The sequence below is a fragment of the Ictidomys tridecemlineatus genome, chromosome 11 (assembly GCF_052094955.1).
Source record: "Ictidomys tridecemlineatus isolate mIctTri1 chromosome 11, mIctTri1.hap1, whole genome shotgun sequence".
NCBI classification, from domain to species: Eukaryota; Metazoa; Chordata; class Mammalia; order Rodentia; family Sciuridae; genus Ictidomys; species Ictidomys tridecemlineatus.
This window is the reverse complement of record NC_135487.1, coordinates 31,765,370-31,791,434: the sequence shown is the minus strand read 5'-3', so window position 1 is coordinate 31,791,434 and position 26,065 is coordinate 31,765,370. Positions and strand designations below refer to the sequence as shown.

Here is a 26,065-nt window from a genome sequence, read left to right as displayed (position 1 = left end):
CTTGAGACCCAACTCCAGATCTGGCCACTATTCTGACTGTTCCTTATCATAGGCTTTGTACCAAGGAAAACTGCAGAGATGGGGCTCTGACGACAGATCACATGGAGAGGACAAGGTGGGAAAAGGCCCAGCTCTAGTCAAAGCAACAAGTCAAGTGACTCCATTCTCCCAAGTGTGCTGAGGCTCTTCAGCACTCTTCCTATTGAGTCCTAGGCTCCAAGCAGCATAGGAAACCAGTCTCCACTACTGTCCTCATTCCCTGAGCTTCAGTGCCACAGTTCCTGGTTTTCCTTGCATATGTCTCCTCATCCTCTTCTCTGTCTCATTCACAGGCTTCCTCCTTCCTTCCTCTGTGCACCTATTCTCAACCTCTGCTCACTCATTTCCGTGCTTTCTCTACAGCTGACCAAGTCTACATCCTCTAGACACTGAATGCAGGTCTCCAAACCCAACCAAAGCTATAAATCAGGGAGGCCATCAATTCATCTTTCTCCCTTACTGAGTACCCTCACAGCTCTATACCAGTCACCAAATTCAGCTGGCCTGATCTTCTCTATACTTCCTTTTTGCACCCCTCCCACTGCCATCCTTAGATCTTATATCTGAGAAGCTCAACTGGTACACTCAAAGTCATTCTCAAGAAGCTATCATCATAAGGAACAATCTTTCTAATGTCCTTCTGACCATGCTATTCTTCTGCTTAAAATACTTCAAGAGCTCCAGAATGCCTGTGAGAAAAGGTTCTCACTCTGGGCTCACAATAACGCTGTCTATGACTTGACCTCATGGCTACTTTGCTCCTCCTATCCCACCTGTCACTCCCTAGCTTTACCCTTGAACTTGAGCCACACTGAGCCAAGAACAGTTCCCAGCAAATCCACTCCTGTTTCTCTTCTCCATGATTACTCATGTGGTCTCCTCTGCCTGGATTGGAGCCTCTTCTTTCTTTAATCTGTTTGCCCCACTACCCTGTGAGCATCTGGAGGGAACAGACCTAACTTATTTCCCTTTGTATCCACACATCCAGCACAGGGCTTGGTATCATTGACAAAATTTGCTATTCTGAAAAAAAAAAAATTAGCCTTGTATCTCCTAAGAAAGGACTCCTAGGACTCAAACTGATAATGAAATTCAATTAGCAAATTAGATACAAAAAGAAATCCATCATCTATATGGAGTATTGGGAAAAACACTTCAGCCATAGGTCCATTCTTGTTTCTGAGCATGACCTTCTGACATCTTATCAGAGCAAGTCCCAATGTGATGAGCCTCTTTCTCCCTAGTGAAGAGAGGAGACTAAACTTACCATCATCACTGACACAATCCTGTAACACCAGTGGGTGATGGCGTGGAAGCTTGCTTAAGGGCTGTCGGCGACCCTTTGACTTCTTATTCTCTTCCAGGGAAAACATGTATTCATCTGCAACCTGAGCATACCAAAGGGAATCCAATTAGTCTTGCCTCAACTTGACACACAGCAGAGGTGTGACTTACAATGAAAACCAACTGGGGAGTGAGGGGGAGGGCTGGGGATGTCACTCAGTAGTATAACACTTGCCTAGCATGTGCATGGCCCTGGATTCAATCCCCAGCAATCTAAAACAAATATACCAAAAACCAATCCTTCTCCAGGTCAAAAAAACCATGCATCTCCCCCCTTAAGCTGACTGTTATGAGACAAGTCTGTGAGCTCCACAGGAGCCCAGCTGCCCCATTCTTGGGACTAGGAAGTCAGTATAGCACCAGTTATAATTTTCCAGGTAGCAGGGCCATCCAGGTTGAAAGTCTAGAGAACATTCAAAGGGGTGAGGGCACCTGAACCATTACAAGGAAAACAGACGAGATTTTCCTTATAAACTGTTGAGCCCTCAACTCTCATGGAGACTGTTAATTCCTGCTAGTTTCTTCTCTAGGGGAGAATATCAGCCAGAGCAGAGTGCATCTAAAACTCTGCCTTAGCTACAATGGGAAGATTGATTTAACACTACATTTACAGAATGCAATAGCAGATGTAATTAGGTTTAAGATGTAGAGGATTGACTCAGTAATACTACATAAGAGTTTCTTTTTAATCAACACACTTAAAATTTGGTCATACTGACATTAGGAAATGCAGGGTTGGCAAAACCGATTAAGCAAGAAAATGAAGCCTGGAAGAGGGCCACTTTGCAATAGTGAAAAAAAACTAATGCCTTAGAGTTCTAAAGAGAAGTGGCAGCACTGCAGTGCCACTTCAGAAAAGATGCTGGAGCTCATGAACTCTATGTGCAACTACACAAAACCTCAGAGTCTAAGGACCACAATTGGGATCCCAAGACAAAACAAATTGTGCACCAGCCAGGTACAGAATAGAGCCTGCTCCTCCAGAAGTTAATATTATTAATAGGTTTCAGTGTCCACTTGTTCATTCATTCAACACATATTCACTGAGAACCTATTCTGTACAAAGAAAGATCTACACAGGAAAAAAAGGAAGTGTGGAGAAATGGACTGAAAGTATTGTGATCCTGGCTCACATGAGGAAGTAAGAATGTCAGAATACAGGAAAAGGTGAAAGACTGAAAACCTTAGGAACTGTGACTCCTGATGTCCACAAAGACTAATACAATCATAAACTTTCAATTAGACCTACACTACACAGTCTAAAGTGGCAGGAAACTACATCAGATGAAAACTAGGGGTGTCTTAGTGATACAGCATGTACCTCTAGTATGCATAACATGCCAGTTTGAAACCCCAGCATTATAACAACAATAAAAAATATGTATTTCAGCAATACTCCTCAAGAACCTCCATCAGAATGAACTGGGCCCCACCTCATTTCTGGCCATAACAACTTTGATTTTGATTTACATTTTCAAATGAGTGAGATTTCACTTAAGGAAAGGTTCTTTAGCCACACACAGTGGCACATGCCTGTAATCTCAGCAACTTGGGAGGCTGAGGCAGGAGGATCACAAATTCAAAGCCAGCTTCAGGAATTTAGCAAGACCCTGTCTCAAAATAAAAAATAAAAAAGAACTGGGGATGTAGCTCAGAGGTTAAATGTCCCTGGGTTCAATACCTGGTACCAAAAAAAGAAAAGGTTCTTTGGCTACAACAAACTGGAATCCCCATACTTGCCAATAATTTTTTTGGTAGTGTTTGCATGTGAATGAATTTTGGAGCATGCACTCCAAAACCTACATATATATATATATATACACACACACACACACACACACACGTATGTATGTATTTCTTTTGTTTTGTACTAGGGACTGAACTCAGGGGTACTTTACCACTGAGCTACAGCCCCAGCTCTTTTTATTTTTATTCTTTATTTGGAGACAGGGGACTTGCTAACTAGCTGAGTATCTCTGCTTATTTGCCAAGGCTGGCCTCACACTTGTAATCTTCCCGCCTCAACTTCCAGAATAGCTGGAGTTACAGGCCTGTGCCATCATGCCCAGGCTCTTATGTGTTTTAAAATTAAAATATCCGGGCTGGGGATGTGGCTCAAGCGGTAGCGCGCTCGCCTGGCATGCGTGCGGCCCGGGTTCGATCCTCAGCACCACATACCAACAAATATGTTGTGTCCGCCGAGAACTAAAAAATAAATATTAAAAAAAAAAATTCTCTCTCTCTCTCTCTCTCTCTCTCTCTCCTCTCTCTTTAAAAAAAATAAATAAATAAAAAATAAAATAAAATAAAATAAAAATATCCTGTAAAAGGATAAGATAAAAATAAAGTTCATTTTATTCCTATACCCCAACAATCTTCTTGCACTCCTCACTTTGAAGATGCCTATATAATAGGCTTAACTTGCCATGTGGCAGAGACTAGAAAGAAAAAGGATGAGAATAAAGGAACCAGAAACAGTGGCGATTTCTAGCTTAGATCACCAAGGTAAGAGAGGTAAAAGATGCTTAAGACCATGTGTATGGAAGAAGTAGGGGATAACAACAAACCAAATTAAACATGCTGTGTGTGGGACACATGCTATAGATCCATGGTTCTCCCATTTGGAAATCTCAGGGAGGCAGTAAGAAATTCAGACTGGGGTTTAGAAAAGAGGTCAAAGCAAAAGCTGTAAATATGGGAATCCTCACCATCAGGTTCAGTAATAAAAATTTTGCCAGACAGCATGTACCTGCTTACAGTCCACTGGAGCCCACAAGTTAAGACTAGCCTGGGCATTATAGTAAGGCCCTATCTAAAACCAAAACAATTAGAAAATCAAAAAATACAGAATTAAAATTGGAGTGGATGAGATTACCAGTGAAGGAGAAGTTTGAAGATCAGGTCTTCTGTGGCTATGGGGATGTAGAGAAGAGGCAGACAGGTAAGAAAAAGATGATTCAGAGGCAAACAGGTTAAGAAAAATGTCAGAAAGCTAAAGAAGGAGCAGCTTCAAGAAGGAGTCACCAGAAGAACTGAGCAACTGGGAGTTGTCAGGACTTATTTTTGAGATTAATTCCCACAGACAGACAATAAGGAACTAAGACATGAACATATTATAGAGCAAAAGAAGGAATATTTCTATTTAAGAAACAGAATCAGATCATAGTTTGAGAAAGAAACATTCTCCAAAACCAAATTTTACAATAGGGGTTATATGAGTATGGTTTTATACCCAAAATATTTTTTAAAAAAAAAGGTTATAAAAGGGAGATGTTAAGACACATAGTAGAAAGGGGCTTGGGTTGTGGCTCAGTAGTAAAGCACTTAGTCTCACATGTGTAAAGCACTAGGTTCGATTCTCAGCACCACATATAAATAAATGAATAAAGTAAAGGTCCATCAACACCTTAAAAAACTTTAAAAAAAAAAAAAGATACATAGTAGAAAAATTATGTTCCCAAAGCATGTCTACATTCCAATCCCTGTTAATATTATATAACAAAGGAGAATTAAGGTTGCTAATCAGATGGCTGTAAAGTGGGTGATTACATGGGTTACCTGGCAGGCCCCATTGTGATTACATGGGTTACCTGGCAGGCCCCATGTAATCACAATGATGCCAATAACAGGCAAGGAAAGCAAACGGAGCCAACTAGTGACATGATGTGAGAAAGATTTAGCTACATATTGCTGCCTTTGAAGATGGAAGAGGAGTCATGAGCCAAGGAATGAGGGTGGTCTACAGAAGCTGGAAAGAGCAAGGAAATGAGTTCTTCTACAGCTCTGAAGAAGGAACACAGCCCTATTATTATTTTCATTTTAACAGATTCATTGCTGACTTCTAAATACAAGAACTATAAAATAAAAAATTTGTGTGGTTTTCAGTCTAAAAATTTATGATAACTTGTCTCAGCAACAGAAAATACAACGTAGAAGATAGACAGAAAACCTTTTATAGATCCAAGTATTAGAGAAAATAGGAGTCAAGATCAAGAACAGCAAGCAGTCTGTGGCTATGGGAATGGAAGAAGATGTCTTTATTGTCCTGTTGGTCCAAAGTGCCTCCTATATCCCAGCATGTGATGCCCTGGTAATGCACAGAGGAAGGAAACATGACCTATAACCTTGAAGAACTTATAACCCAGTCAGAGAAAGACCTGATGTCACAGTATGGAGACTGTCCCTTTCCACTGACATAATGCTGACCAAACAAATCTATTCAAATATGTGGAAATTGCCTGGCGCAATGGTGCACGCCTATAATCCCAGCACTGAAGCAAGAGGATGGTGAGTTCAAAATCAGCTGCAGGAAAGGTGAGATGCTAAACAACTGAGTGAGACCCTGTCTCTAAATAAAATACATAATAGGGCTGGGGATGTGGCTCAGCGGCTGAGTGCTCCTGAGTTCAATCCCCGGTACCACCCACCCCCCCAAAAATGTGGTTATCTTTTTACACTTCCTTATCTCCTAATTAAACATTCCTTCTGCTACATGGCATCCAAAACCTCCTCACAGTGCTGCACTTCCTGAAATGTGCTCCATTTCCTAAATCCCTTCAGCATACAACAACATGATGGTACAAATTCCAGTTTAGCCATCTAGCTGTGGGCCTGGGTAAGAAGAAACACAACTACAAAAAAGGAGTAATGGGGGACTGGGGATGTGGCTCAAGCGGTAGCGCACTCGCCTGGCATGTGTGTGGCCCGGGTTCGACCCTCAGCACCACATACAAACAAAGACGTATCCGCCGAAAACTAAAAAATAAATATTAAAAAAATAATAAATATTAAAAAAATTCTCTTTAAAAAAAAAAAAAAGGAGTAATGAACTCTTCCCTTAAGGGCTCTTTTTGAGGATAGATGGGGCAGCAGGTAGAGTATTCCAGATCCCTGCCTACAGGAGAGCTCAAGCCTCTAGAATTCTGTTCCTTCTTCTAACATCTGGCACAAGTGTCAAGGTAAATGATAAAGACTTGTTCTGTACAGAGAAGCAGCAAATGTTTTCCAGTTCTTGTTTTGGAAACTCATTTTTTCAAAGCAGCTTGAACTAACTAAACCTTCTAGAGATTGAATGCTGCTATGGTTCATTCTGCAGTTAAATGAAACTGGTACTTCAGCAATGAGCAAACCAGGGCACTTTCACCAAAAGTACAGTTTACCAGAATGCCTTATAAAAGACCCTTAATGTAAACTAACATAACTGAATAGCAAACAGTAACAAATGCAGCTTGGGGGATTCTGAAGTTGTGTGGGAGAACAAAGGGCACTCTCAAAACACAGAGTATAGACTTAATGCAATCAAACCTCTCTAGGGATGGGTAAAGCTATTTGACTTTAGGCCCCACACCTATCAAGTCTCCCATTCCACCTAATCAATCAGTCCTGATGTCAATTTCTTAGGAAAACAAACCTGAGCTGGGTGCAGTGGCGCACACCCGTAATCCCAGTGGCTCTGGAGGCTGAGGCAGGAAGATCACAAGTTCAAAGCCAACCTCAGCAACTTAGCGAGACCCTGTCTCAAAATAAAAAATAAAAAGGGCTGGGGATGTAGCTCAGTGGTTAAGTGACCCTGGATTCAATCCCTGGTGCCCCCCCACCCAAAAAGAACAAACCTGACCTTGACCTTCTTTATAGTCACTCATTCCATGATTACAGAGAGCTCATGGGTCAAGCATGGTCTCCAGAAGTAAGGATGAATGTGGCACAGAGCCTAGCTTTTAGAAGTTTATCTTCTTCACCAACCTATGGCAATTACTTTGAGGAGCAAGTACTACAGGATTTCAAAGGAGAAAGGGAACCATTCAGGAAGCAAGGAAATTTCTAGGAATAGTGGCTCTCAATAAAGGTTGGGCATGACAGATCCCAGGAGACCTGAGGAGACAACCTGCCTCCTTCTACCTCAAAAACATCCGCATCCTGGTGAAGGTCGCACAACAATGTGAAATATACTATTGCCACTGAACAGTACATTAAAGAATGGTTAAAAGGCAAAGTTTATGTCATGTATATTTTATCACAATGTTGGTGGGGGTGGTGAGGAAAAGCCGGTCTGCAGTCATCCCTTCCTTTCCTTCCACATGCACTGGCATCCTATTCCTACCCATCTTGTTAGACCCACCAGGATCCAATCACTCCCCTCTCCCCCATTTCCTTCAACTTCCCTCGCCTGGCAGGTTCCTGCCCTTTAATACAAGGCACCCATAGTCACATCTTGAGTACGTGAGTACTTCTCCCCTGGCTCTGGTCAAATTCTCTCCTTGTTCCCCTGACCTATTTCTCAAAATAAAAAATAAGAAGGGCTGAAGATGTGGCTGAGTGGTCAAGTACCTCTGGGTTCAATCCCTAATACCAAAAATAAATAAAGATTTAAAAATAAAAATACATCTAAAATAGGGAAGAAATGGCATAGTATATGGGCTTTGCTTTCAAAAAAAAAAAAAAAATCAACAAATAAAAACAATGGGTAAAGAAAATGTGACGAGAGCCTAACAACTATTAAGATATAAGTAATATGTGCAGGCTCCCTGCATTATTGACTTTGCATTTTTTGCCTGCATTTAAAAGAATATGGATATAGTAGAATAAATAAGACATTATTACACTATGTGCATATGTTTACATGATCTGTGTAACTATATCATGTACAACCAAACAAATGGGAAGTTATACTCCATTTATATGTGATATATCAAAATGCATTCTACTATCATGTAGTATAATTAGAACAAATTAATATTAATAATAATATATTAATACAATATATAATATTAATATAATATGCTAATATTATTGGTATCATATTAATTTTTAAAATATGGGCTGTAGTTGTATCTCAGAGATAGAGCTCTTGCCTAGCATGTGTGAGGCACTGGGTCCAATCCTCAGCACCACATAAAATAAATTTTAAAGAGGTATAACAAAATACAATAACATTTTTTTCAATTAAAAAAAATTGGGGCTGGGGTTAAAGAGGTACAACAAAATAACTTTTTTTTTTTCAATTAAAAAAAAAATTGGGGCTAGGATTATGGCTCAGCAGTAGAGTGCTCGCCTCACTGTGCAAGGCCCTGAGTTCGGTCCTTAGCACCACATAAAAATAAATAAAGGTACTGTGTCCAACTACAACTAAAAAAACGAATAAATAAATAAATAAATAAATAAATAAATAAATAAAATCACACACACCATGGAAGCTCTTGGTCTCCAAACTCAGATTGGGAGTAAGGAGCCTTCTTCTGCCAGCTCACCGTTCCCCCTCAAGCCTCTCAGTTCCCCCTCAAGCCTCTCACCGTATTTAGGCTTTTTCTTTTTCTTTTATTTTGAAAACTTTACCACTGAGCTATATTCCTAGTCCTTTCTATTTTTCATTTTGAGATAGGGTCATGCTAAGTTACTGAGACTGCCCTGGAACTTGCAATCCTTCTGCCTCAGCCTCCAAAGTAGCTGGAATTACCAGTTCTTGGTGCCCGCTAATTGTATCCAGGGTCTTTTACAATCCTATATGACTGAGACAAAATCAACCTCTGACTCCAATGTGCTATCATCACCATGTAGAACATCTTCCTCTCCTAGATTCTTGCTTCAATTTCATTCTGTCTACCTGGCATACTCTTCCTAACCTCTTGGCTCAGGCAAAATGCCTCCTTCTCTACAGCCATCCTGAGCTCCTCTCCCAACCAGAGGCTAAGCTGCCAAATCTTCAGCTGATCCTAAATCACCTATCATCAAGTGCTGGAATTATGTACTCCTGTCTATTCCTCTAGTTCTTGAGGAACTTGAGATCCTTAAAGGCACAGTCCTGGCCACAGTAGACAGGCCATAAGTGATTAAAAAGGAGAGCAATGAGGCAGTGCAGTCACAGTATTTTTGGAGAATTTAAGTTGTTTAAGCCAGCCAGTACATGCTGGAGTAGATGGATGACTTCGCCATCAGGCTAAAACTGAGAAGTTCACACAGAAAGGAAAAGGAACCAGAAAGGCTTATGAGCAGAGGACTGAAGAGAGGCTTGTTGGAAACATCCTTTGCCTGCAGATTTCCATGTGGAAGGATTCCTGGTTTCTCTCACTGCCTTGAATGTGTTAATTATGCACCACCACTTAGCCAGGATCTGCCTTTTGCAGAAAAGAGTGTTGTAGTCTTACTCTTATAATGTGGACGCTGACTGGAAAATACTTTTCCCCAGGAGGAGCCTGTGGTTTACAGGACTGCCTATGACTAGGTAGATCATCCATCAAATTGAGATTAAATGAGTAGAAGGGTCATTTGGCCATGGGTTAAAAGTCATTTTGTTCAATCATGTTAATTGTTAATATGATAACATACAAACCTCCATATGCCTGATTCTTCTATCACTTAACTGATTTAAAATTTGGGAGGAAAAGAGATGGATATCGTGGTATTTTGTATTCCTTCTTTGCATGCTTTCAAAAAAAAAAAAAACAAAAACAGAAAAATGTGACGCTAAAAAAATTAAATTAAGGGGGCTCGAGTTGTGGCTTAGCAGTAGAGTGCCTGCCTAGCACATGAAAGGCCCTGGGTTTGATCCTCAGTACCACATGAAAATAAATAAATAAATAGATAAAGGTATTGTGTCCAACTACAACTAAAAATTAAATATTTTTTTAAAATTAATTTAACAGTAAAGCATAGACTGAACAATGCATATGAAGTATTTAGTATATAATAAGTCTTTGCTACTTCTTAATTGCTTTCTGATCACGATGGAAACCAGAGGATGCTAGAAAAGCAGGACAGGGTGAATTGTGGCACCACAGAAGAACATAGAGGCTTGAAGGCTTGTGACCAAGAATGGCCAGATGGCAATACAAGTCTAAGAACTCCAGCTTGGAAAAGCTAAAATCCCTCTCTCACAGATGCTCTCATAAGAGGCAGTGAGAGCAGCAACCAGAGGCAATGAGAAGGAAACACAGTGGTTATTCGCTCATTAGCCTGCAACCACCAAGAGATGGATGGTGGAACATTCAAATGGTAAAAGGAAGACTACAGAAACAGCCCTGAGACTCAGAGAACTCAAAGAGAAGAATTTGAGAATTAAAGACAAGGGGAGCTGGGCACAGTGGTGCACATCTGTAATCTCAGCAGCTCGGGAGGCTGAGGCAGGAGGATGGAGAGTTCAAAGCCAGCCTCATCAAAAAAAGAGGTGCTAAGCAACTCAGTGAGACCTAGTCTTTAAATAAAATACAAAATAGGGCTGGAGATGTGGCTCAGTGGTTGAGTACCCCTGAATTCAATCCCCAATACCAAAAAATAAATAAAAATTAAAGACAAGGGGAAAAAATAACATAAAAAGGGACTACAGGCAATACTAAGAAAATATGGATACGAAATGAGTGTTACTAGTTCATCCAAAACAGATACAAAACAAATACTTCAAATGTTAATAATTATACATGAATGATGAGTGAGCATGGGAACTCATGATGGCATTCTATTTCCATGTTCTTTAGAAATTTTTCAATAAAAACTGTTTTGTTTTGTTTTTAAACCCAGTGGCACTTTACCACTGAGCCACATCCCCAGCCCTTTTTTAAGAGAGGATCTCGCTAATTTGCTTAGGGCCTAAATAAATTGCTGAGGCTGGCCTCAAACTTGAGATCCTCCTGCCTCAGCCTCTCAAGTAGCTGGGATTACAGGAATGCACCATGGTACCCAAAATAAAACACTTTTAGGAGATAAATTTTTAAAAAGTAAAAAAGGGGCCAGAGGTATAGCTCAGCAGTAGGATATCTACTTAAAAGTACATAAGGCTCTGGGTTTGATACCAAGCACCTAAGAAAAAAAAAGTAAAGGTACAAGAACAAGGAATTACAAGGACCTTCTGCATGAGCTACTACTATGTGCCACTCCACACAAGCAGCAGCTGGTCCACACAAACTGTGAAGCCATGCAGTAAGAGCAGGTCACTTGGGTAGCAGGAGTCCAGTTGCACCTAACACAGCTCTGAATCCCTCTCAGCAGGGAACCATTTTGCACAAAACTAACAAGAAAAAGCTGCTATTGACAGTGTGATCTAGGATGAAGGGTGAACAAACATGTTCACATTTACAGTTTTGGGAAAGTATCCTGATATCTAAAATGACCCCCTATCAATGATTTGCTGGGCCTCCCCAGGAAAATCAGGCTGAGAAAAAATACCCTTGAATTTTAGAGTAAAAGGGCCATCTAATCCCAAACCCCCAAGCATCTGGGCTATAATGGCTACCATTCTAACCCTGTGCTTCTAAGGCAAGGAGTGTCACCCCACACTATAGAGTACATTCAACTGGGCTAAGGATCTGCCAGTCACTGAAGCTGCTAAGATAAAATGCTCTGGATCAACAGTAAAAAATTATTAATTCCCAATAAAGAACAAGCTAAAAAAGAATGAATGTCACCTGGCTTTTTATCTGACACAATAATGCATGCTGGAGGCATTGACAGGGGGTTTCTTCTGCTCTCCTGGACTCCTGCAGCACCTCCACCCCACAGGCCCAACTCCCCTCCACAGGATGTCTTCCAGGGTAGCTGACTCCCAAACCACTGTCCAGAGACATACCTCTGTCAGCTCCTGTTCACTGATACTTCTGGGGGCACTGCCTTTCTTCCTGATGCATGGCTCTCCCATGGTGACTCTGCCATCCCCTTTGGCATAGCTATGCACAGTGAGAACTCCTGTTTGCCCTTGAGCTTGACAGGAGAGTGGCTCACTGGTTTCTGAATCAGAAGAAAGAGAATCCCGAGAAGAACTGGATCCCAGGCTAGAAAATGATTTCTTTTTGGAACCAGAGAAGATAAGGCGTCCTCCCATAGAAGCAGGGTTCACAGAAAGATCCAGAGCAGCTGCCTCTTGTTCCTCCTCATCCTCCTCCTCTTCTAGCTTGACGTTTTTGAGCTCTTCAAATTTAACATCAGTGGAGTCAGAGTAATCTGAAACATACATAGACATTAGAAAAGCCAGGTTCCTCCTGAACATGTGAACTTCATGAAGATAAAGACAAAACAAAAGGAGCATGGGCTAGAAGTAAGACCTGGCTTCAAATTCTGGCTGTCAATTACAGGGTCCTTGTGTGATCTGGGCTAACACCTCAGCCACACAGGCCTCCATTTCTTCCTCTAATTTATCATGTGAGGACACTACCACTTATCTTCAGACCTCCTAACTGTAACTGCTGGTAACAGCCTTCACAGAGAGCACTCAGCAAGCAGCTCTGCCTCTTCCTCACAGTCCTGCAAGAGATGAAAGCCTAAGCTCAGCAGAGGATCCAGATACCCCAGCCAGAAGAATTGCTGAAGAGAAGCCAACCCAGCCTCAGGTTTGAGTATACAGGACTTTCTGACTGTCAGCAGACACACCATGGCATCATGAACAGATTTGTTCAAGCCTGACCAAGACTGACACAAGCCTCTCACTAACAATTCTAACCTCATGAACACCTGCTGACTGCTCTGAAGCACTACTGACCACACCATTCTCATACAAATGGACCCTCAAGCCCCAAAGTAAACAAACTCTAAAATGGGAGGCACCCTGAACTTGATCATTACATACACACAAATTAAATCACCACACTGTATCCCATAAACACGTACAACTATATGTCAATTAAATATTTTTAAAAATAAGCCAGGCATGATGACACATACCTATTAATCCCAGCTACTTGCAAGGCTAAGACAGGGGGATCCTAAATTTGAGACCAGCCTGGGCAACTTGACAAGACCTTATTTCAAAATTTAAAAAAAAGATGCTGGATATAATGGTACACACCTATAATCCCAGCAGCTCAGGAGTCTTAGGCAGGAGGATTGCAAGGTTGAGACCAACGTCAGCAACACTGCAAAACCCTTGAGCAACTTAACAAAGCCCTGTCTCAAAGTAAAAAATAAGGACTGGGCCGGGCACAGTTACACACACCTGTACTCCCAGCAGCTCGGGAGGCTGAGGCAGGAGGATTGCAAGTTCAAAGCCAGCCTCAGCAAAAGCAAGGCACTAAACAACTCAGTAAGACTTTGTCTCTAAATAAAATACAAAATAGGGCTGGGGATGTGGCTCAGTGGTCAAGTGTGCCTGAGTTCAACCCCTGGTACTCCTAAAAATAAATAAATCAATAAGGACAAGGGATTTAGCTCAGTGGTAAAGTGTTCCAGTTTCAATGAGTAGGATCAAAAACTACACAAAAAATGGGGCTAGGATATAGCTCAGTTGGTAGAGTATTTGCCTAGCACAGATAAGGCCCTGGGTTCAATCCCTAGCACCACCAAAAAATAAAAATAAAAGAACAAAAATAGGGCTGGGATGGTGGCTCAGCAGGAGAGTGCTCGCGGAGCACAGGCAGGACCCGGGTTCGATCCTCAGCACCACATAAAAAAATAAAGACATTGTGTTGTGTCCATCTACAGCTAAAAATAAATATTTTTAAAAAATAAATAAATAAAATAAAAGAGCTAAGTACACAGCTTAGTGATAGAGTACCCCTGAGTTCAATCCCCAGCACTGTAAACAAACTAAATAAATAAAAGTAATGAGCAGGGTATAGTGGCACATGCCTGTAATCCCAGCTACTTCCAAGGCTGAGGCAAGAGCACTCCAAGTTCAAGGTGAGCCTCAGTCACTAAGCAAAGCCCTAAGCAACTTAGTGAGACCCTGTCACAAAATAAAAAATAGGAAGGACTAGGTACGTGGCTCAGTGGTTGATCACCCCTGGGTTTAATCCCCAATACCAAAAAATAAAAAATGAAAAGGTAAAATAAAATGGCAGTCCACGCTTACATCATCTCATCCCTCTTCTCCAGCCTCTTCTCCTGGTCACATAACTGTCTTCCTCTAAATAGACCACTCCTAATAGTCTATTTAGAGGAAAACCCTACCAGCTTCCCAAGACATGGCATTGTTTCCTGTGTTCATGGCTTGCCAGTATCTCTGGGGTGCCTTGCCATACCTGCCCATCTTACTTCATCAGTCACCTTCATCAAATGTTTCAGTTTCCCTCACTCCTCACCAGGTGTGAAACAGGCCTTTCCCCTCCATGCCTGTTCTACCCTGCATATCCCTAAAGTACTTCTCATAGTCCAACTACAGGTCTTCCCACAGATTTCACTTTCTCCTTTTTTATTTCTGATCCTGCACTCAATATGCACGGCATACAGGACGGACAAGAGCTGCAAAAAATGCACAATGTTCTACTCACCTGGGAAAGGCAGGCTATCCTCAACTTGCCGCACAGAGCTGTGGGTGGGCCTCACAGGAGCAAGGGTGGCCTGACATTCTGTCATTTCATACTGTCCCGAACTTAGTTCCTCCTTGGGGAAGAGCTCACTCTGACTTACTTCCTGTGGTAATTCAAGACAAACCCGGTGCCTCTTTGTCCCTATACGGTGCTTGGCCAGACTGTAAAGAGAACAAACCTTCTAGAGTCCACATATGAAATCACTTACCAAATACATTCAACCTTGTGCAAATACAACCCAAAATAAATGCCCAGGGCCTGTCAGTACTTTGTTCAAAACTCGGGGGCACCTCTTGTCTGTGTGATCTGAACTGAAAGACTTGACCTCTCTGAACTTAGTCAATCATCTGGAAAGTAACCCAACCCACCTCACAGATTTGGGGTGAAGGTTGAGAAAAGGTACATGGAGCACCGCAGCAGAGTGCCTAGCCTTTATTAAGTACCCCATAAATGTCCCTCTGGTCTTTCCCACATGAAATGGGAAAAACTCTTCTCAGAGCACTGGCTCAGATCCTGACAACACCAGCAAACTTATCTTCCTACTGCCACTGCCCCAGAAAGTCTTGATCCCACCATCACATTCTCCTTTTCAACAAACATTCTGGGGGATGCAGCTCAGTGATAAAGCACCCATGGGTTCAGCCCCCAGTATCACAAAAATAAAACAGAATGAAAAACAGAAAACACTCTGATAGGAAAACTTTTGGCACAGGGAGCCCTACCCCTTGCTCCAGCCAACTATAGGTTTATTATCTTCATTGCTGAGTAAGAGCCACAAGGAAGTGCTGAATGCTCCAGCTCTGAGGGTTTTGGAACTTTACTAAGAAGAAAATTCCCTCAGATGTGGCTCAAACACCCCACTTAGTCATAGCCTTTCCATAGGTTGTGAGAGCTGCCCAGAATCCCATCCTCAACAGTCAGGTCCAAATGGCTACCAGTTACCTTCTCTTTAGGTCTCCCTCCTCTCCATCTTCAGCTCCTTCCATGTCCTCATCTGGGCATTCCTCCTCATTCCCAGCTCCTGGGGGAAGTTCACTCTCCTTGAGAAATTCTGCTGCTTCTGGTGTAGGCACGGTATGGTCAATAATTGTGCTGTCCTTCCCAGCTTTCCAAAGTTTGTATCTTTCTGGCTGGAACTTCCTCACAAACACATCCATGGAGATCTTCACCATATCCTTTCTGCAGGAGCACTGTCACAAGTAGCCAGCAGGTGAAGCACACCTTATCTGTTTCTGCCTCACCTCCACATCCCATCTCCTCCCTCCATGTGAAAAAAAGCATGAGACATTTTAAAACCAAACTGTTCTAGTTCGCAGGACAAGGGCACATTGCCCTTACAGAAACTTCAAACACGATGGAAGCAAAAAAAGATCAGAGAGTGCTGGCACAGTAGTGAGTCTACCTGGGCACTAATGAGAATGCATAGAGGATGGGCAGTGACGTGGCTCTGCACCTAGGTCCTGAGATGGTCAACAGCCACATGCCTTTGGATATCTATCCAAATCAAGACTACACAAACAAGCCTAGCACTCTGAGCCACAGCACACCTTGTTGCTTGCCTATAACAAAAGTAAATGCCTAGGGCTGGGGATGTGGCTCAAGCGGTAGCACGCTCGCCTGGCATGCGTGCGGCCCAGGTTCGATCCCCAGCACCACATACAAACAAAGATGTTGTGTCCGCCAAAAACTAAAAAATAAATATTAAGATTCTCTCTCTTTAAAAAAAAAAAAAAAAAAGTAAATGTCTAAGACTTTTTCAAAAGAGAAATCTCAGAATGGTCACAGCAAGAAATATTGATAATGTGGGGTATAGTTTTAATTCTAAATGGACTTAAGTGCAAAATCTCACTTTTTACTTCCCAAAGCTAAATATATTTTTAAAAATTCTTTATGAACACAAAAAGCTGTCATTTTTACACATTTCCAGCCAGTCTTTCTGAATTTCAGCACTTTAAAGAAATATTCTGGGTCTAGGGTTGTGGCTCAGTGGTAGAGCACTTACCTCAAATATGTAAGGCACTGGGTTCAATCCTCAGCACCACATATAAATAAATGAATAAAGTCCATCGACAACTTAAAAAATTATTTAAAATATAAAAAAAAAAAGAAAGAAAGACATATTCTGACACTAACAACAATTTACTCAAACAGATATTTTTAGTCAGTATAATAGACATCAAGAGGGCTCACCAGCACAGCCTGTTTGCCATACTCAATCCAACGCCGGGTAGCAAAATTGGTAGACTCTGCACAGTTGAAGCCATGATTAAAGCCGGCATGGTAACCATAAGGGAAAGTGATCATGAACTCTCCAGCTTCCTGAGTCACCTAAAGAAGAAAAGACTTAGGGCTGGGGATATTACTCAAGCGGTAGCGCGCTCGCCTGTCATGCACAGGGTGCTGAGTTCGATCCTCAACAGCACATAAAAAAAAAGATATTGTGTCCACCTCAAACTAAAAAATGAATATTAAAAAAAAAGAGAGAGAAGACTTAAAGCAGCTGGCACACATGGCAGAGACTATAAAATGGGACTCCTGGGCTCTGGTTCAGCCACCAATTAGCTGAGCAACCACAGATAAGTCATATACTACTGGGGTCTTCTGTCTTGTATAAAATGAAAAGCCTTAAGATACTAGATGCATAACATGACAATAATTAACACTTCCTCCAAGTTCAGTGCTGTGTAGGTGACCTGCTTCTCCCATAGCCCACTAGTCCCCCATTTGGGATCAAACTCCCACCCTAAATCAAAGTGATGGTGACAAACTATAATAAAATTCTATGAAACAAAGACCAAAAAGGGCTATCTCTATGTAAGCCTAAGGATTTCCGTATGTAATGTCAGCTCACCTTGTCAAAGGGAATGCCATATTTCTTCAGCATTAATGGGGAAATCAGGGTCATCTTATGGCGGAGAAAAGCCTCACAGCTTTGAGCGCTTCCTGGGAAAAAACCTGTTTAAACGCACAAGGGGTCTGAGTTTATTCCATACTCCACACTAGCTGTATAATCCTGGAGTCACTTCATACCTGTAAATCTCATCTGAACGAAATCTTTCTATCTCTAGGCAGACTCCTAAGATTCTACAGTGCACCTCTCCAGATAGAGTATTACATGGGTAATCAAACTTGTTTGGGTGACTGACAACTCCCAAGCTGCCTCTGTTCTTAACAGCACTTTGAAACTTTTCAGAACTTTCTCCAATACTGAAAGATTGAGACTGCACTCTTTTGTCAAAAGCATAATCTACCCTGGCTTTCTTGAAATAAGATTCTCTAGAGGTACAAATCTAATCCACATAAAGATCAAACTACGAAATAACTTGATTTTTACTTTAACAGTTTGGGTTTTGGCAGAAGAACCAGAATCAAAATGATTTGTATACTTTCCTGGTTATAGAAACCAGTGCTTGGAGGAACTGAGACAAAGACCATCAAAGGAAGGACTAAAGGTTACCTTTTTGGATACAGTTGAGCCCATTCCCTCCCTGTAAATCTCTGAAAGGCCACACAAGATCTTATCATAGAAAATGAACATTTGAGAGCTAGACACAGCTCACAGAAGGGAGGAGACAATACCTTTGGCGAGGCGCTCCAATCGTTTTCCATGCTCAGGTGGAACAGAGTACCTGCAAACATATGAGAGCATCAGACACGGAGCAAAGGACAGGAACAGGAGCCAAAGGGCTTGTCCCACTAGAAAAACACACTGAAGCTAGTAGAGAGAATGCTGAAGTTTCCTAGCACAAAAAAATGACAAATGTTTGAGGTGATGAATATGCCAGTTCACTGATCTGACTTTAACACATTGCATACATGGACTGGAATAGCAGCACACTGTAGCCCATAAAAAAGTGTACAATTATTTATTGACTAAAACTAATAATACAAGCTGGGAGTGGTGGCTCACACCTACAATCCTAGCAATTTAGGATACTGAAGCAGGAGGATCACAAGTTCAAAGCCAGCCTCAGCTATTTAGAGAGACATTTAGCAACTTAGTGAAACCCTGTCTCAAAATAAAAATCAAAAGAGCTTGGATATTAAAAGGGTTCAGTGGTAAAGGGTCCCTGGGTTCAATCCCAAGTACCCAAAAAATAAATAACTTAAAAATGAAATTAACAATACAAACCAGGTGCAATGGCACACACCTGTAATCCCAGTGACTCAGGAGACTGAGGCAGGATTGCAAGTTGGAGGCCAGACTGGGCAACTTAGTGAGACCCTGTCTCAAGATAAAAATAAAAAGGGCTGAGGATATAGCTTAGTGATAGAGCATCCCTGAGTCTAATCCCTAGTACCAACCACCAAAAAAAAAAAAACAAAAAAAAAAAACACTTTTTTTTTTTTTTTTAAGAGAGAGAGAGAGAATTTTTAATATTTATTTTTTAGTTTTCGTCAGACACAACATCTTTGTATGCGGTGCTGAGGATCGAACCCGGCCACACACATGCCAGGCGAGCGTGCTACCGCTTGAGCCACATCCCCAGCCCCCACAAAAAACACTTTTTAAAGTTGCTAAGCACTACAAAAATCTGGAGAAGCTAAGTATTTGACTCCTGGAGCAGAAGAATGCACAGCCTACACAGGAATGTGACTGAATTTATTTCTTCTATATTCACCCACTTAATAAAACATCTACTGGAGATGGGGTTGTAGCTCAGCAGTAAAGTGCTCGCCTAACACATGTAAGGCCCTGGGTTCGATCCTCAGCACCACATATAAATAAATAAAATAAAGGTATTATGTCCAGCTACAAAAAAAAGATAGATATTTAAAAAATAAAAAATCTATTGAATATGCACCATGAACTAGGATTTATGGTACAAAAAGTTATGTTATTCATGTAATAAAATTTTTTAAAAGAGGAAAAAAGATGGCATTACAGGGCTGGAGATGTGGCTCAAGCGGTAGCGTGCTCGCCTGGCATGCGTGCGACCCGGGTTCGATCCTCAGCACCACATACCAACAAAGATGCTGTGTCTGCCAAGAACTAAAAAAAAATAAATATTAAAAAAAAAAAAAAGATGGCATTACATAATCTCAAGTGTTTTTTAAAATGCTCCCAAGAGAGTTTAAAAGGCCTAATTAGAAGAGGTTAGAGAAAAAATGGGAAGCAGGGTAGAGATGGATTAGAAACCTAGAAATTTGGTCTGGGATCTGCTGATGATTCCATTTTCCCTTCATCTGCATAAAAGCTATACTGATTACCCAAAAATTAATTACTCCTCCACCTGGTAGGGTGTCTAGATATCACAGTAACTGTTCTCCATTTAAAAAAAAAAAGTAGGCTGGGGATGTGGCTCAAGCGGTAGCGCGTTCGCCTGGCATGCGTGTGGCCCAGGTTCAATCCTCAGCACCACATACAAACAAAGATGTTGTGTTCACTGAAAACTAAAAAATAAATATTAAAAATTAAAAAAAAAAAGAGAACATCTGAGACTATTTAAAACTTTTGCACAACTGTTAAACATATTCTGAAACTCACAGTAACCTTATTATAATCTACTCTAAAGCAGCAGTGTGCACAGTGGTTCTAGTACTGGAGAAACAGAATACAGAGAATCACTTGAGCCCAGGAATTCAAGGCCAGCCTGAGCAACTCAGTGAAACTCTAACTCAAAATAAAATAGAAAGGGCTGGGGATATAGCTAAGTGGGAGAGCACTTATGTATGCACAAGGCCCTGGGTTTGATTCCCACTATCAAAACAAAAAAAAAGAGGAAAATTAAGTAAATTATTCCACATAAACAACAAAAATGTGCCCTCCCAAATAAAATAGCCTCCTTATGAATCAAAACAGAGGAGAAAAGTTAAGAAAATATCACCAAAAGGACTTTGACTTTAGGAGCCATCAGGCAACCTCACACAGAATTCTCTAGAGCTCCCACTTCAAATGATCTAGCCAATGTATCAATAACTATAAAATCTCTTGATAAATCAAAGAATGATAATCCAATGTCAGGAAATTTTAGAGTCAACATTTACAGATTTTTGCATATTTTCTAATCCTAGCCATCTAGAAGAAAGGCAGTGGGACAGTACACAGTGGGTGGGGGATGGGGGGAGCACCAGGGATTGAGCTGAGAGCTTAGTACTTGCCAGGCAAATGCTATGCCACTGGACAACATCCCCAGTCAACCAAATAATTCCAGTTTTGAAGTCTGTCTCTCAGAAGGTCAGGCACAGAGGTACCCTATAATCTCAGCTACTCAGGAGGCTGAAGCAGGAGGATCTCAAGTTTGAGTTCAGCTTGGACAACACAGCAAAACCTTGTCTCCAAATTTAAAAAAGTCTAGCAATATATCTCAGTGGTATAGCTCAGTGGTAGAACACCCCTGGGTTCAATGCCCAGTACCACAAAAAATAAACAAACAAAAACAAAGAAATGTAACAGGCCCATTCAGAAGTTATAAAGAGTGGGACTGCCTGGAACAGTTCCATGACTTTCAGTAACAGACTAAACTATGCTTTCCTAAGATGGTGTTGAGTCATGTGTTCCCTAAAGATTCATTTCTCAATAGATAGTCTGGCTCCAACAGTATCTGATCACCTCAAAATGTGTCTCAATGTAGAATGTCATCTCCACCCCAAGCCTGCAGCACCAGAATCCACATTTCAACCTGCTCCAGAGGCTTCCAGTGTACATTAAAGGTGAGAAAACCTGTACCAACTATGGCTGACTTTACCAGGACTTTGGCTCTCCGAAGTGCAGGTAATTGATGCTGTACAGGTCCATGTCTTCTGTATGCCAGGCAAAGGAAGTCTTCCACATGCCAAAGTACAGGTATGGGGTGTTCACACCCTCAATGGTGATCCCACTCTCCTTTTCAACCAAATCCAGAATGGTCTTCAGCCGGCCAATGTTCCACTCATCAACATGCTTTCAAAGAAATGACAGTCCACAGTAAATTATACTTGAATATAAAATGAAGTTATGAATCTACAAACCACAGAGAAGGCTTCAGGAGAGCCTATCATCTCTAATCAACACATAAAATAATGTCAAAACCACAGGCCAGTCACAGGGGTGTATATATGTAATTCTAGTGACTTGGGAGACTGAGATAGGAGGATTATAAATGGAGGCCAGCCTGGGCAACTTAGACTGTATCTTGAAATAAAAAATAAAAAGGACCGTGTCCGGGTGTAGTGGTACACACTTGTAATTCCAGCAGATTGGGAGGCTGAGGCAGGAGGACCGCAAGTTCAAAGCTAACCTCAGTAACTTAGCTAGGTCCGGAGAACTTATTGAGACCTCATCTCAAAATAAAAAATAAATAAATAAATAAAAAGAGGGAGCTGGGGATGTGGCTCAAGCGGTAGCACGCTCGCCTGGCAAGCGTGCGGCCTGGGTTCGATCCTCAGCACCACATACCAACAAAGATGTTGTGTCTGCCAAAAACTAAAAAAATAAAATAAATATTAAAAAATAAATAAATAAATAAACAAAGAGGGCTGGGGGTGTGGCTCAGTCATTAAGTGCTTGTGGGTTCAATCCCCAGTACCAAAAAAAAAAACAAAACTGAATTCCTCACTTTTTTTTTTTAATATATACTTTTTAGTTGTAGTTGGACACAATACCTTTATTTTACTTATTTTTATGTGGTGCTGAGGTTCAAAACCAGGATCTCGCACATGCAAGGCGAGTACTCTACCGCTAAGCCACAATCCCAGCCCCCTTCACTTTCACAGTTACTACTGGAACTGACACCATCATGCATCCAAAGGGATTTAAGCAATATAATATAGGAAAGATGTTTAAGGAGGTGACAGTTACCTGATCTAAATCCCAGGAAGAAGAGTTTTAACAAAAGATAAAGAAACTTAGGACAAATTGGAAAAACAAAGAAAAATGGGAATTAACTATAGTAACTCATGCTTCTTTTAGCTTCAATTTCCACTGGGCAGAGTCTTCATAAAATGTCTACATTGTCCTTTCCCCGAGTTGTACTCAGCCAGAAGCCCCCCCTCCTAAAACCAAGTTCCCAATTTTTGTGCCCTGCTTTTGTACTTCCCAAAATCTGTAGGCATCAATCCACCATTCATGCCTACAGGCTTGACTCCCCATCACCCCACAATATTAAAATTTAAGCAATAATAGGCAAGTTCAATAGCATATCAAAGCAATTCTTGTTTGAAATTGGGATCTACAGACAAGCACCAAGGTGCCTGGCATCAAAGCAGTTCTTCATGCAAAAAAAAAAAAACAAAAACTTACTCACCAATGCAACTAGTTTAAATATTTGACAGAATACTGTTTAAGGGTTTTTAAAATCTAAATAGGTTTCTCTTCTTAAATATATACCCCTTTCATTAGTCAGTGATCTTCTTTCTGCAGAAACCACACAGCTCCTCCCCCATCATTTCATTTTCTCTGAACCATCCCACCCTTTCAAGAACTCATCATCTACCACCCACAGACTATGCTAACAGCCCTTGAAAAGAACACCACATCATCTAATTCACATGCAGAGTGGGAGAAATAAAGTTCAGTCACATGCAAAAAATGCTAACAACTAAGGGAACTCAGCATATCAGTTGGTGGTACATCATTCATTTGTTCTTCCACCCATTCACCAACTCACTTTTAGAAACCTACTAAGTGCTGGGCAGGAAAAAAAAAAGGTATTATGTTACAAAATTTCAAATATTCTGCACAAAGGGCTTCCAAGGAGCCTCACCTTTTCATAGAGAGTACCATTCACATCTGCGCCATAAATTGGAGGGTTGAATGTGAGATTTTTCCAGTATTTCCGCTCAAGCTCTTCAAACTCACTATAGCGTGGGGTACAGTACCTTCCAAAGTTTAAAAAAAAAACTGTTAGCCACTTACTGTCACTAAATTTATTAGGCATTATGAACAGTGTAAGACACAATTCCCTGAATTCCCTATTTCCAGAACAGCAAGACATTTCAAATGAACAAGACACAATCTTGGCATTCAAGGTTATAATGTACAGTAACTCCCCTCAATATCCCTTCCATGAACTGGGCCCAAGGAAACTGGGAAAAGAAGGTCACTAAAGCAGTGACATGAATCCATCTTCTTTTACAACATAATAACTTCCACTGAAGAGAGGCTACTTAAACTACACCCTGCTTGATTCAGGAGTAGCTTAGCCAGTGAGGGAAAAAGGACTTAAAAACTATAAAGAACCACAGAACACACACCCATTAATCTCAGCAGCTTGGGAGGCTGAGGCAAGAGGCTCTCAAGTTTGAGGCCAGCCTCAGCAACTGAGGGAGGTTATAAGCAACCTAGCAAGATCTGGTCACAAAATTAAAAATAGAAAGGACTGGGGATATAGCTCAGTGACAGAGCACTTGCTTAGCATGCACGAGGCCCTGGATTCAATTTCCAGTACTGTAAAAAAAATAATAATAATAATAATGAAAAAGTTATTAAGTGGCAATTTAAAAAGAATAATACACTAGCCTTACAAACATAAAAAAGTGGGAAAAGTAATGTACTAAAATGGAAAAAATATTAGTAAGATTTTATAATTGTATAAAGATTAGACCTGAAGCTCAAAATGAAATTTTATGGGGGATAAAAGGAATGAGTGAAAATAAATCTTACTTTACTGCCTTTTATTTCAATGTTAACCTAATGAATAATACATTTTAGAAAATTCATGTGTTTAACAACTCCTTTGCCTTCTAATGATCTGTTTTTATAAATTTAGGTTTTCACATAAGATGTTTTCTTAAAGCTGGCTGGACATAAAAATAGAAATTAGGGGTAAAAATCTTGTCTCATAAGGCTGGGGTTGTGGCTCAATGGTAAAGTACTTGCCTACCATGTGTAACACACTGCCTTTGATCCTCAGCACCACATAAAAATAAATAAAATAAAGGTATTGTGTCCATCTACAACTAAAAATATATTTTTTAAAAATCTTCTTGTCAGGGCTGGGGATGTGGCTCAAGCGGTAGCGTGCTCGCCTGGCATGCGTGCGGCCCGGGTTCGATCCTCAGCACCACATACCAACAAGAGATGTTGTGTCTGCCGAGAACTAAAATATAAATATAAAAATTTTCTCTCTCTCTCTCTCTCCCCTCTCTCACTCTCTCTAAAAAAAAAAAAAAAAAATCTTCTTGTCATATATAAGGGTAGGGGCTGGCAGTCTAGCATGCTAATAGAGCACTTGGCTAGTGAGGCCCCGAGTTCAATTCCCAGCACTGCAGAGTAGAAACAGAGTTGTTTATAAGGAAAAGAAATGCTGAACACAGTGATCTATGTTTGTAATCTCAGCAACGGAAGAACTTTAGGCAGGAGGATTACATGTTCCAAACTCGCCTGGGTAATTTATCAAGACCATATCTCTAAATAAAAATATAAAGGGCTGAGGATGTAGTTCAACGGTAAAGAAATTCTAGATTCAATCCCTAGTACTGAAGGAAAAAAAAGCAAAGGAAAAGAAGTATATTGAAAGAAAAAAGCCTAGCATATATTGACAAGAAGACATAGGACATTAAAGACACTGGTAGAACCCTGCATAAGAAACAGAAAGCGGCTAAGTTTGGTCCCACAAACACAGTTAAAATCAGGATCAACTATGACACAGATTTGCATCTGCAAAGCTTATCACACTTCTTCAATAAGCTTTTACATAAGTTCTCTCATTGGCCAACGGGCTGGCTGGCAATGTAGATGTTTTAAGCTTTGTCAATAAAACTGTTAAGACCTCAATTAGAATCCACAAGCCAGTAGAGTGCTTGCCTTGCATGCAGGAGGCCCTGGGTTCAATCCCCAGTACCAAAAAAAAAAAAAAGGTATTGACAAGCCAAATGAAAAGAAAGCAAAGTATAGAAATAGAAAGAGCAAGACCTGCTATGAGAGAAAGAGGAGATTTAAAAAAAACATTAAAGGCTGCCTCCAGAAGTGAGGACTATAAAACAAAAACTTAGCTCTGGGCTTAATCTCAGCAAAGGCATTTGTCACTCAAGCTGAAATTAAGACATGAGTAAATCAGAAAGGCTCAGGAAATAAAGCAAGAGGAAGGAAAAGGAATCTCTTGTGGAAATGCAAGGTTGGAGAGCAAAGTGAGAAGATACCAGAAGAAGGATTAAGAAATAGTCACAGCCAATTGAGGGAAACACAAAGTATACTTTCTGTGATTATGACACAAGATGACAGCTAAATGTTAAAAACAGAGAGAAAAGCAACTAAAAACAATAGGACTAAACAAACACGTTTTCAGACAAGAATGAGCAGATGAAGAAAGTTACATGACAGAAAATAAGGTTAGTAATTATTTATTCACATTCTGTTACTGTCAAAACAGAAATCAGATAGCAGCTAACAGGTAGTGAAGAGCCTGCCCATATCTAAAGACAGAAGATACCACAATGAACTGAAATGACTAAAGCCACTTTTTGATAACAGGTGGCATCAATATACCTCTCAAAAAAAAAAAAAAAAAACCTTTCAAATCACCTCCAATTTTCTT

At 40.8% G+C, this 26,065-nt stretch overlaps 1 protein-coding gene across 4 annotated transcripts in view; it reads right to left on the bottom strand.

Annotated features, from left to right (window-relative positions):
- Kdm4a (lysine demethylase 4A) overlaps positions 1-26,065 on the bottom strand; it is a 53,538-nt gene that overhangs the window by 19,844 nt on the left and 7,629 nt on the right. For all 4 annotated transcript variants that reach the window (XM_005317916.3, XM_013364673.4, XM_078026112.1 and 1 more), the window contains 9 exons: positions 23,294-23,408; positions 21,299-21,492; positions 18,189-18,238; positions 17,461-17,564; positions 16,800-16,937; positions 15,552-15,799; positions 14,571-14,770; positions 11,939-12,309; positions 1,307-1,427 (listed from right to left, as the gene is read on the bottom strand). In XM_005317916.3, coding sequence (XP_005317973.2) covers positions 1,307-1,427; positions 11,939-12,309; positions 14,571-14,770; positions 15,552-15,799; positions 16,800-16,937; positions 17,461-17,564; positions 18,189-18,238; positions 21,299-21,492; positions 23,294-23,408 — 1,541 coding nt within the window. The remainder of the gene's footprint in view (positions 1-1,306; positions 1,428-11,938; positions 12,310-14,570; positions 14,771-15,551; positions 15,800-16,799; positions 16,938-17,460; positions 17,565-18,188; positions 18,239-21,298; positions 21,493-23,293; positions 23,409-26,065) is intronic.